The sequence below is a fragment of the Anser anser genome, assembly GCF_964211835.1.
Source record: "Anser anser genome assembly, chromosome: 6".
Lineage (NCBI taxonomy): Eukaryota > Metazoa > Chordata > Aves > Anseriformes > Anatidae > Anser > Anser anser.
This window is the reverse complement of record NC_139726.1, coordinates 31,267,839-31,280,710: the sequence shown is the minus strand read 5'-3', so window position 1 is coordinate 31,280,710 and position 12,872 is coordinate 31,267,839. Positions and strand designations below refer to the sequence as shown.

Genomic DNA, 12,872 nt, shown 5'->3' with positions numbered 1-12,872 from the left:
AGTGACCCTCTGCTAACATGAAAAAGCTGCATTTGCCTTCAGCCACTAAATCCATAGTGAAATTTAGCTATCTGCTGTAACTCCAAACTCTGATCCAGTACTTTAAAACTCAACCCTGTCATTTCACAGTACTCTGAGATAGCCCTCCTTCCCACTCTGAGGATCTATGGGATAACTAACCTTAGAAACCAAATCATTCAGGACAGCACATTGCAATCTCCATGGAGGACTAAGATACACCTGCCACTGGATGTAAATTCCCTATTTAGAGGTACTGTTAATCAGCTGATAGTCAGCTACAAAATGAGAAAAGGCTCACTGATTTGAACAGCAGGTTGCAAAATTTGTAGGTTTGCCTTATATTAGCTCAACACAAGCCACATAAATTCATTAAAGGTCTCATGACAGTTATCAACAGTATTGCCCACAAAGGCGTTTGTTTTAAGCTGTATCATTGGCAGTACATTAGTTTTACTCCAAATTAACATGAATACAGCAGCTTGTCCCATTTGCCTTGCTCAGACACTAAGCAGAGCATTTCATTTCGCTCCAACACCACCACCATTTATGACTTCTTAAAGGTGCTAGAGGTATTAAGACTCAGCCTACTCCTCACCTGCCTATTTAAATCTGAAAACCAAGGCAGTGTTTTTAGTATCTATACAGGAGAATCAAATAGCATTTGTGCTAGTGAAAAAAGGAGAAAAGTATTTTTGAGGAAGTGTGGAGTTACATTTTGCATGCAGCTTCAAATCTGCTAGCTTTTTCCAGGAAGAATCAACAGATGTGTATTAAGTGGCCTACTTCACATAGTGATTTTTTCCTCCCCAAAAAAACTATGCAAGCTAATAGGAAAGATCTCTCCATATATCAGTTACTGGTTGAGTAGCAAGAAGTCAGTTCTCATAACAAAGGAGACCACTACCAATCACCACAAGACCTGCTATATTCAAAACTTATTTATGCTAGCAAGGCAAGAATGTAAACATAGAAGTTACTCACGAAGTGAGAATAAATTCTGATTGCAGAGACCAGAAATACCTTAATTTTACTGACTGTTTCACTGCATATTTGTTTGTTATCCATGCATGTATCACATTAACCAGAGGAGAAAAAACTGAATATGGATATGCAATGATGCACAAACTAGTTATCACTACTGATGAAAGATACTGAAATAACTCATTATCCCAAGAACAGAGCAGTGTTCAAGAGATGGTAGAACAAAGGCAATCTTAGAAAGGATCAAGAAAGAAACAAAATACACTGCCACTGTGGCAAACCATGCTATATCCACTATTGGAACAGTGACAAGCAGATCAACTTAAAAAATGAACCAGAAACCACCAAAAAAGGCGACAAGGATAAAAGGTCTGGCACAACTTTGGTTACAAAGATGAAACAGAACAGCAAGGCTGAGAGCACAGAACTCAAGACAAGAAACAAGTTAATCCCACACCCAAAGTTAAAAGCCAGCTTTAATTTTACAGCAGACCAGACACTATCCCAAAGTGATGACCTTGCTAGAGCTGGCAGACAAGAGCCAAGCTACTATACTTTAGTCAGATTATCAGCGTACACAATACGCTTCTCCTATTAACACTTAAGTGCAAATAATTAGCCATGTTAGTAATTAGCCAAGTATTTAGCCAAGTTAGCAATCATGTCTAACTTCTGTTACCACAAGTAGGATTGTTTCCATGTCCTGCAAAAAAACTGCAACAGGGTTGCCCAATACATGCATAGAAGGCGAAGTTTTCACCTAGTTCAAGTACTTTACACCTTCAAACATTTTTACAAGACTCTTGTGTGGCATCAGTGTTCTGTTTTTAATATAAACTCATACAACTGCTGTACATAAAGCTGTTCTAAATACCTGTTTAGGCACAAAGCATTGCACTAATCTTTAACTAGCGCTATACAAATTATGCCAATAAGAATCCATTAAAAAACTAGCCAAACCAGAACTGTACTCTGAGGAAAATTAAAAATCAAGTACACAAGATCAGTGTAAACACGTTCTTTAATATCACTGAAAATAAATCTGCATCATATTAAGAAATCCAAGTCTTAGGTGGGTTTCAAATAAATAATCACTTTGACTAAATGTTTACGTACAAAGGGAGCTCTCAAAGCAGCAGTGCACAGTTTACAACTCCTCCCTAACACATTCCCCCAAAAGAATGTACAGTAGGTAGTGCACATTGGAAAAACAATCACAACATAGAGCACACCTGCCATCTTCAATGACAAAACCACTGACCATGATGTTGAAGAATGGGGGTGAGAAGTGAAAGCATGCACTGCCCTTTAGAGCACCACTATTCTCCCACAGTCTTTTTACCAGCATAATAAGAAGGATAAGAAGCCAGGAAATACAAGTCTTTTTTTGCTTCTAAAATCCGCTCTCAACTTAAAAATTAACAAAGCAGTGCTCTGGTACAGGAAATCTATTTCTCAAACTGATATTGCAGCATAAAATATCATCCCTATCCTGACTGGCCTCTACTCCAGAACACCTACTCTGATTTTCAAATTCCTTTCCAGTAACTGCAGGACCAATCCAGAAAGCTTGGACAGGTAAGAGTCATTGGTAGCAGATCCTTGCTCAGTGTACTGAAAAGAACCATGACATGACAGGTTCCAACGTGTACAGTTTCCAAGCAAAATATCTAGTGTCCTATGTGCACTCACTCAAAAATAAAACCTTCCAAAAAGTAAAATTCTTCCTCAAGGTGAACATTTGCCTTTCAATTATTCTGCCATAAAAACATGCCTGATGTGAAATTTCTCACAACCAAAACAAAAAGGAAGATTCGACAAACCAGAAAGACCAACAAGAAAAAAAAGATCAACTATAAAAAATGTCACAAATAGACTTTCAAAAGGGTTACTGTAAATAGTTTTCTTATTTAAGTTACTGTTTCATCAAAACATTTGCTCTCTACAGATATGGGTAGCAGTCTTCCACAGTTTGTACTTTAGATCAACACACAACTGACCTGCGATAAGCACTACAGTGCTCACCACAGAAGCAGGTAACCCAGTAACCTTAATCCCCCAGTACACTTAATCTGCTTCATTCCTCAAAGCTTTTCTTCTCCGTTTCTGATATACCTGAAAAAAGTTCTGCACCTCTTAGCTACAGGTCAGTAAAAAAACCTTACTAAGTAATACTGCTGTGTACCTATTGAACAAGAGTTACAGGAGTTAAAGGACTGTTTCAGTAGCTATCTTGGCTTTGGCAAAACACAAACTGGGATAACATATATGGTATACTTCACACATTTGAGTAAAGGATGCTGCAACATTTAACAGATACAAAATAAGTCTTAGATTTCTAGAACTGTCAGTACACAGGATTCCCAAGTTGCTCTGGATAGAGAAGCAGGATAATCAATTTTCAAGGAAAGCCACATAGTCAGTCAATCTGGCCAACTGCTGTTCATTTGGAATTGGTGGAACGGGAGCAGGTTCTAGAAAAATAATGAAAATAATAAAAACACAGCATTAATGGAATTAAGTAAATCAATCCCCAATACCATTCATGATAACAGTAGAGAAAAAATTAAACATGAGAATCTTAGGGGGGCACATCTGAACTATAACTTCTGCCTATGCAGCTTTAGCTGACAGACTACTTTTATCATCTGCACAATTAAGTTGCCAAAGAGCTACTAACAGCAAAAATACTTCTACCAAGTTCCAGTTGTCAGCAAGCTTCAAAAAAATTTTGTCCGTGCTGGAATCTGCAAATATTGAAGAGTGACAGCTTCACTTGAGGAGAAGCACTGCTGGAGCTCTTAAGGTGCTCCTTTCCTTACAAGCTGACATACTGTAGACACCAAAAATCTGCTGGGTTATCTGACTAACAAAACAAAGCACTGCACGGGTTGCAGGAGAATGCAGTGCAGATGCTTAAATAAACACCAGCCAATGTGGGACTACAGTTTAAGGACAGTCTGGAAGACAAGTGACTAGAACTAGGTAGATAAATCAGGAATTAAAATCAGAAAATAAAAAACCAGGAAAATTGCATTGTTTATTCTTCCTGAAAAGTTAACAGGGATGCATGTAGTTGAACAAGACATACTGCTTAGAATAGTTTCTAAAACCAAGACCCTAGCTCTTCAAATTGGCTTCAAATTAAACTTGTAAAGTGAAGACACTTCTGACAACTGTATTGGACACAACAAGCCACCAATTCAGATCTACTGTTACTTCTTGTAAAAAAATGGAATTTTGGGAATCAGCATGACAAAATACAACCTATAGTCAATACAACCTATAGCCAAGCTTTGAGAAAAACAAAATTGTTTTCTTATACACAAAAGACTTCAGAAATCCCTCCTCACAAAAGCAATGAAGTGTACTCAGAGCTGCTTTGTGAAGTTACCTTTTCATCAGAAATTTTAGCCAAACCCCTTTTTGTTTTACAGAGACTGCCTACTCCTGCTCTGGAATCAGCTATATAAGTGTGAATCTTGGGCACCATTTAAATCACAGATTCATACGTAACGGGATGAGAAGACTAGGGAGAAATATGTAAGCAGCCCAATTGTATTGATTTTTATTTTGGAGGAGGGGGAAAAACAACAGTTCTGTAGGAACTAGTTCCTATTCTGTGGTGCTAAGTTATGAAACTGATCATACTAATCACGCAAGTCTTCAACATATGCAAGCAAATTGTACACAAACAGGAAGTACCTGATGAAGGAATAAATCTGTTAAAGGAAGCTTCCAGTACACCTACAGAAAAAACAACAGAAGTTAGCCCCATGGACCAGTTTTAAATGATTATATGCACCAAGCCAAACCTGGATAAACAGGTATTTAAAATTAAGCCTGTTCATTGCCCAGGTTTCAGTTCATATTTAATACATACAATACCCAATGTTCAATGAATTAGACATGCAGCTTCAGAACAGTGAATACCTCCTGCCTCCTTCTTTTGTCCCAATAGTAGCTCTTGCGCTCAATTTTGGAAAAGAACCACACATAACTAGCTCTCAAAACAGCTTATTTTGCAACTAGTTCATGAAAAAATGGTCAAAAAAGAGCTCAGGACTCTGTTTGGTTATGTTCTCTTAAGATGCATGACAATTTGGCTCCTGCTTCTAGAGTAGTACTGTACAGTTTAAGAGCAGTCATTTTATCTCCACCTTCACAGCTTAACATTTATCTTTGCCTCAAACAGAAGACAGCCGTAGATACCACTATGAAAAAGTGTTTTTGTAGACTGAGCTTTGCAGGAACACAGATCGTTATCAACACCACGATAGTTAAAAGATTCAGTAGAAAGTTTTAAAAGCAAAGGAAATTATACCAACAACTTGAGGTCCTCAGAACAAAGATCTACTAAATCCCTGCCTAAAAAAGTTCAACTTCTGAAAGAGTTCTCAGGTTCAAAAATGGTATATTTTTACTCATCTTTATTAGATTAAGACATGTCATTTGAGGTCATCCAACTTATGTTCCACTGAGTCAGAGCCAGCAGCAGAGGAGGAGCTGGAGAAGTCATAGCATATCCTGTCTGCTTTTGTTTAAAAATGTTAATTTGAGGATTTAGTTTAATCTAGACTGCTTGTAAGACCAAACAAAACCCACTAGTCTGTCCTTCCTACATTTCATAAACATCCCATGTTTTACAGCTGCATAAATCCACATAAAATATCTGAAATAACATTATGCAAAATTTTAATTAGAAACTATTGCATAGTTATTAGAATGGTAAATTCAATGTCCAATGAAACAACAGCTCCACCCACCTGGCTTTTTAGGCATTACCATACGAGTGGAAAAGTCTGCTTGCCAGCCCTGTTCTAACACACCTGAAAAGACATTTAAATAATTTAAGAACAAATCTTATACAATTGTTAGAAACAAACCAGATACATGCTAAGACCGGTAGAAAAGCATCTCTGTATGCTGCCTATATGCTATAACTGACACATTTCTCATAATTATTTAGACATTTAGTTCAACAAACAAGCTCTTGAAAGTAATAGCACATGAAACCAGTTTAGCCCACTACCTTCACTTTGTTCACCAGTAAATTGCTTTGACACTTCTACACATAGAAGGGGATGATAAAGGTAACTGGTAGCAAGTAAAACTCAAACATTTGTCTAAAACTAAGCCATTTACCTCTATGCACTGCCTCATCAACTCTCTAAAATAAACTCAGGCTGTATATACATTTATTTACCACTTATAGCTCTCTGATCTCAATCTTTTGCAGAAAAACTACTCAGTGAATAAGCAGAAAGTACCTTTCACAGCTTCTTCTACAGGAAGCCCAACAAAGGCTGCGAAATCATCTGCAACTATTGATGTATATGCTTGAGAAACCAGTCCAAAAGCTCGCCTCCTAGTTGCATCTAAAAAGAGATAAATGTAAGCAGACATACTAGTCTCCATAGCAAAGAAACCTCAGAAAATGCTTCCAATCCAAACAGCACACAATCCATTTGGGAAAACCACCAAAACCTCAAAGTTCCCCCTTCCTTCCCACAATTTGTTCAAGTCTCAGTCAGCAGATACTGACAACAGCTTGCTTATGGCCAGGGCAAAACTGCTCAGAGATTGCTTTTAACTTCAAAATGTTGCTTGCAGCAGCTTGGGTACTACCACCAGGATGTAAACTGCAGTTTGAGGAACTCCACTTTTGACTGTATTTGCCGTTTGAAATGGATTTGTCTCAAGTAGTTCCAAATCAGAAAGTCATGAAAAATGATGAAAAACAGCAATGAGTTACAATCATTTATCCCTTTTACCCCCACATCTGCTTTAATACCAAAGCATCTACAAATCAGTTTCTAAAACTCACAGCAATTATTGCAAAATACCTTGGAAGATTTTTAGCAGTCTGTAGCGCCCTCTAGTAGCAAGACTGTTTATTTGCATGTCACAATTATACAGCCTATAACTACTAAAGCATTTGTTTAAAGCCACATTTAAAAGAAATTTTCATAAGCATCACAAGGTTCTGAAATGTCAAACCAAGCTGCTTACACTCCTGGTTAAACGAGTTTGATAAAGTTGAGTGTCTAATAGTGCATTTTGCTATTACAGAGTCAAACACTGTGAAAATCCAGTAAGAAAGAATACACAACCAGACACAATAAATAAAAGCATTTGAAGTCATACCTAAAAGTTTTTCTGATGAGCTTTTCATTTACACCTGATACCTAAGATCCTTTAATTAAAACAGACAGATACTTGGCAACAATATTGCTGACCACCTCTGGGTTTTAATGATACTAAGCTGTTGCTTGTCAAGAACAAGAAAAAATTAAGGTACCTCTAAGTGCTTCCATGATTGGTTGAATAGTCTCAGACCACTGGTGCGCACTGATCGTTGTATAGATTCCTGGGAAGTCTCTTTGCCAGATTCGTTGGCCTACCGACCAAACTGCACCAAGTTCAGCATTTGCCTGTTGAGACAAAAAAAGTTAATCCATAGTTGTCTGTCCTCTGCAATGACCATTTTACCAATGTAAAATACTATACTCTCAGAGGTGTAACCTTCCCAAAATAACTCATGTAACAAACTCCCCCCCCCCCCCCCAATAAAAATGTTGCTTCGCACCAAATGCAAGTTACACCTAAAAAATAGACCAGCTACTCACAGAATACTGCTGTTCAAACACAGCAAGTTCCAGAGAAGGCCCAAATAAAATTTGGTTCAGCCAACTGCTGACTGAACTGATGTAATTTTTTCTTTTTCAAGGAAAAGAATCTTTCAGAACCATATTACAGGTCCCATCTTGACCCTGAGACTTCCTAATTCAGGACTACAGAGCACTTGTTTCTTGTAAAATATACGACCCCAACTGTTTCTTTGGAAAAAAAATCTCAAACTAAAACAAGTAAGGTTTGGAGGCATTCCTAGTATATTTAGCTAAACACTCAAAACGCATCTTCGATCCACATGCAATGCAAACCAATGTGCCTTCAGAAAGTTAAATCTGATGGTGTAACTTATCTGAAGTTGCATTTCACTGCGCAAGGTATTTTACACCTTTAGGTGGTATGTGGCCCCATCTCAGAATCAGGTATTCATAACAGAGCCATTGCCTTCCTCCAGCTGACTACCCCTTACCACGAGGCTTTCAAAGAAGAATTCCAGATTTACAGAATCCTACATCACAGATTACTTTGGAAGGAAGAAAGAATAGTCAAATCTGCAACTAGAAGACCTTAGGAAGACCAGTATGCCATCTGCTGGACATACAGCTCACAACAAAGAACTGAGTCCAAAGCTACTCATCAAATAGAATCCTTGGAGGGGGAAAAAAATCATCATGTGCGAGCTTACACAAAACTGTTTTAGTATCAGCTGGCATTTTATGAAGTACTTACAGATTTAATAGCAGGAGGAATTCTTTTCCAAAGATATCGTGCGTTATTCCTAGAAAGAGGAAGTTAAAAAATGCTTCTCAGTGACCAAATGTTTGCTACAAGGGGACACCAAAAGGCTGGTTCAGATGTTAAAATTAACTCAAGCATGGCACAGTCTTGGTGCTTTCAAATATTCCTTTTATGTCTAATGAAGTAGAAAAAGTTATTTTCAAGAAGACATGACAGTCACAACAAAATAGCTCATTAACTGACTCATTTAATACAAGCTGAGAAGAGGTTTTCCACATTTCTACCACAAGCAGAACTTCACAAAAGTGAGCTTTGCACTATTGTTGGAACAGTTGCAAATTGAACACACACATGCACAACTTCTTACACTGTCAGTTGTCGTTTAGACTGGTGGTCTCCAAACTTGGATCGTGCACTTACCAGTAAAACCTCCCTAAGCATCCCCACCACCACCAACACATGTATATTTAGAAATTACACACATGCGCTATCGTACTGATATAAAACACAGAAGTAGAAACTTAAAACGATGAGCCAAAAACGCAATTCCAGCTTAACATTATTTGTTAGTAGTACAAGAAAATGTTCTTGGTGTGCCTGCACCCTGCTTTGGAGATTAAAGATTTAGACTGCTTGCTCTTCTCAACCCAGCTTTCTCACATGCATTTAAAAGGTTGAAACATATTGAAATATTTAGTCATTGATCTTCAGAGCACAGCTGAGGAAATCTAGAATGGAACTGATTACAAATGCTCAGAAAGATTTAAAACAAAACAGAAAATACGATTCGCCGCATTTTATTAAAGCACAGTTCTACAACACCAAGTCAGAATTAATTAACTAAACCTAATATTCAACATCAGCACACAGTAGAATTTGCCACAGGAGAATATACAGCTCCAATGCAAGAAAACACAAATCATGGAATCACCACATCGACATTCGCTTTGGCTTTGTCATCCAATGTGGCACCGTCGTTTACTCTGCCAGAATAAGTAACCAGCAGCACATCAATAAAACTAAATTGAAAGAATCGAGTTCATACAGGGATGCAGTAACAGCTCACCAGACTAAATTTAAAGGATCACAGCTTCATTCAGATGGATCTAGATTAAACTACTTTAAACCATCAGCATCCCTCATTTTTAAGTTTAAAGCTGCCCTACTACACTGTAGACGCAAGCAGCAGCCTGCAATCTTATTCAAAGTGAGTAAAGCTTGGAAAAGCCACAAATCAAATACCGAAGTGTTCAATGTTTTCCAGCAGAGTCCATTTCACTACTTAAACAACTTTCTGAAATCTGCCCCTTTCCCTTTGGTTAGGGAAGGTGGGCAAAAGCCAACAGAGAAAAATAATCTGACAGAACAAGGGGCTGAGAAACTTAAGCTTGGACTTTAATTTATTTCAAGAACACAGCATTACCCACATGCATTTTGTCAGTCCCACAACAAACCATTAGTATTCTGGCAGCTACAGGTCAATCCTGATCAGCCTAACAGTGACAAATCCACTACCTGAAGTTAAAGATTAATACAAACCACTTACATGTCGTTATGCAACAGGTATAAAGCTAGAAGCTGGCCATATACAAGAGGCGTTGCAATTCCTCCAGGGGCCTAAAAAACAAGCACAAGGAATTTGGTTAGATAACTTAAAAGCAAGACATCTTACAAACTAAGCAAGCAGCTAAGTTCATTAAAGCCAAACATTCCAAGGCAGTTGCTGTTTTTCACATCAGGTAATGGCTGTGGACAAATTGTCGGAGTTGCAGTATTTCATTAATAGTTGTATCTTCCTATGCAGAGGAACTTGCACATGCCAGAATTTTTAGTTAGAAAACTTAGCTGTGTTTTGCCACATGGATAAGAAAGTGACACTTCACCACACTAATGTTCTAGCTCTTGCTCAGAGAAGCAGTAACCATCTTTAAACTTCTTCACAAACTGTTCTAGGCACTCACAATTTCATCACCTTGATCTGAACTTCAGTTCCATGCAGGAAGAAAAACTCCATCTATCCTGGAACTTTCCATTCTGGAAGTTCCAGCCAGAGTACAATTTCTTTGCCCTCTTGAACTTCTCTTCCAAAAAAAAAAAGCCAGCCTAAGCACTACCACACTTCAGCAGGCTTCACAAATCATACAAGTGGGAAAAATGAATTATAACAAAGTTATAAAATTTTGATAGCCCATCATCATTTAAAAACTGAAATGATTGATAAATTGCTAAAAGCTTATTGCAAAAGGGCAGTGCAGCAAGCACTCGCAGGAAGCCAATTATGCAGCTACTTGATTTAATTACGTGCGTGATTTACGAGCTCACCTAAGCCAAGAGGAGGCGATTAGCTGTGTCAGAGTGGATATCATCCCCAGCTATTCCTACTGTTTTCCAGGGATCATCACCTACCTACAAATTGAATAGTTTCTGCAAACGCTCTTTGGATTACGACTGCTAAAACAAAGCCAGCTCAAGCAATACCACCTGTAAGTACTGCGCAACTTCACCTCTGGCATTTCCCCATGCCAAATTAAACAAAATTCATTAGTTTCTGTCCGAAGACTGGAAGAACAGATGGAAAACCAACCACCACCAGAAGAACCAGCCTGACAATCTGCAGTTTTACATCTACAGCACCACTGAAGGAAGCAAAACTAGCGCTACTGCTGTTCTTCAGGAGAAGCAGCAATAACCCTGTACACACTCTACAGCACTGGAATACAGCTTCTGAGTGTAAACAACAGGCAGGGCTGGCCACACAGCTGTTCCATGCATACAAAGGCACTCTCCTGCCTCACAGTGAAGCATTTCATAGAATCATCGAGGTTGGAAAAGCCCTCCAACATCATCTGGTCCAACCATCCCCCTACTACCACTGTCACCCACCAAACCATGTCCCTAAGCACCACGTCCAACCTTTCCTTAAACACCCCAAGGGATGGTGACTCCACCACCTCCCTGGGCAACCCGTCCCAACACCTGACCGCTCTTTCTGAGAAGAAATGTCTCCTCATTTCCAACCTGAGCCTCCCCTGGCGCAACTTGAGGCCATTCCCTCTGGTCCTATCACTGGTTACCTGTGAGAAGAGGCCGACCCCCAGCTCCCCACACCTTCCTTCAGGCAGCTGCAGAGAGCAATGAGGTCTCCCCTGAGCCTCCTCTTCTCAGGACCAAACACCCCCAGTTCCCTCAGCCGCTCCTCACAGGGCTTGTGCTCCAGGCCCTTCCCAGCTCCGTAGCCCTGCTCTGGGCACGCTGCAGGGCCCCGATGCCCTCCTGGTACCGAGGGGCCCGCAGCGGAGCAGACGCAGGCTCAGAGCGGCGGCGAGGCCGGGCCCGCAGGGGCAGCGCGGCTACGGAGCGGCGCAGGGACACACACACCGGGACATATGCACACACCGCGACCCCGCAGCCCCACCTCAAGCTCCTGCGTCTCGCACTGCTCCAGGAGCTTCCTGAAGCTGAAGGCGCCCTCCGCCATCACCGCCACCGGCATCTTCACCTCCCCCTCCTCCTCCTCCCCGCCGCCCGGCCCCTGCCGCCTCACAGCAGGCGGCGGCCCCGCCCTGACGTCACTTCCGGCGCGCACCGTCCGTAATTCCGCCCGCGGCACCAGGCGGGCCCCTCTGTCCTGCAGCTCTTATGCTCTGGAGGACTTCGGGGAGGGCGGGGCCAGCGCCAGAGGCGTGTGTGTGTGTGTGAACATTTATATATATATCCCTGTATGTATATGGGTACATATATGTATGTACGAGGGGTATATCCGTGTATATATATGGATATATCCCTGTATTTATATATATGTATATGGAGTATATACGAAGGATATGTTATATCTATGTATGTACATGGCTATATCCATATATATACATATATGTACGCACATGGAGTACATCCATGTATATATATGGATATATATATGTATGTATATGGGGTATATCCATATATGTATATGGATATTTATGTAGGTATATGGAGCATATCTATGTATCCCATATACATATGTATATGGGGTATATCCATGTACATATACAGATATATATACGTATGTATACGGGGCATATCCATATATATATATATGGATATACCCATGTATGTGTGTAGGTATATATGTATGTATTTATATGGACTATATACGTGTATGTATATAGACATATCCACATATATACTCCATTTATATATATCCATATTATAATGCATATACATAACCATGTATACCTCCTGGTATTTCTCCATATATATATCCCCATATATATACCTCCACACCTCCACATATATATATCCCCATATATACATCCTCATACCTCCATATAAATATCCCCATACCTCTGTCTATATATCCCCATATATATATCCCCATACGCACATATTTAGAGGATATATGTGTCCATATACATAACCATACATACATATGGCTACACCTATCCTATAAATTAGCATATGCACCAAAACCAGGCTCTCTGGTGGTGGTCTCGGTGCTTTTGGGTTGGAGAAGGGAGGAA

The 12,872-nt window shown here is 39.7% G+C and overlaps 1 protein-coding gene across 2 annotated transcripts; it reads right to left on the bottom strand.

Moving 5' to 3' along the window:
• Positions 1 to 2,005: 2,005 nt before the first annotated feature.
• Positions 2,006 to 11,980, bottom strand: COPS8 (COP9 signalosome subunit 8). 2 transcript variants are annotated; one of them, XM_083841428.1, is made up of 8 exons: positions 11,960 to 11,980; positions 9,920 to 9,990; positions 8,365 to 8,413; positions 7,304 to 7,436; positions 6,273 to 6,380; positions 5,769 to 5,831; positions 4,708 to 4,749; positions 2,006 to 3,476 (listed from the first exon to the last, which is right to left on the bottom strand). In XM_083841428.1, coding segments are annotated over exons 2-8 (477 nt in total). In that variant the 5' UTR covers positions 9,922 to 9,990; positions 11,960 to 11,980; the 3' UTR covers positions 2,006 to 3,396. The 2 variants fall into 2 exon arrangements, with proteins under 2 accessions (XP_083697554.1, XP_083697553.1); XM_083841427.1 differs by lacking the exon at positions 11,960 to 11,980 and adding an exon at positions 11,789 to 11,954.
• Positions 11,981 to 12,872: the final 892 nt, after the last annotated feature.

Excerpts from the sequence above, each read along its gene's own strand:
- COPS8 (XM_083841427.1), bottom strand. The coding sequence starts at position 11,866 with ATGCCGGTGGCGGTGATGGCGGAGGGCGCCTTCAGCTTCAGGAAGCTC. Across the intron at positions 8,414-9,919 it reads TACCTGTTGCATAACGACAT|GAATAACGCACGATATCTTT; the intron begins GTAAGTGGTTTG and ends TCCTCTTTCTAG. Across the intron at positions 5,832-6,272 it reads TGTAGAAGAAGCTGTGAAAG|GTGTGTTAGAACAGGGCTGG; the intron begins GTACTTTCTGCT and ends ATGTCTTTTCAG.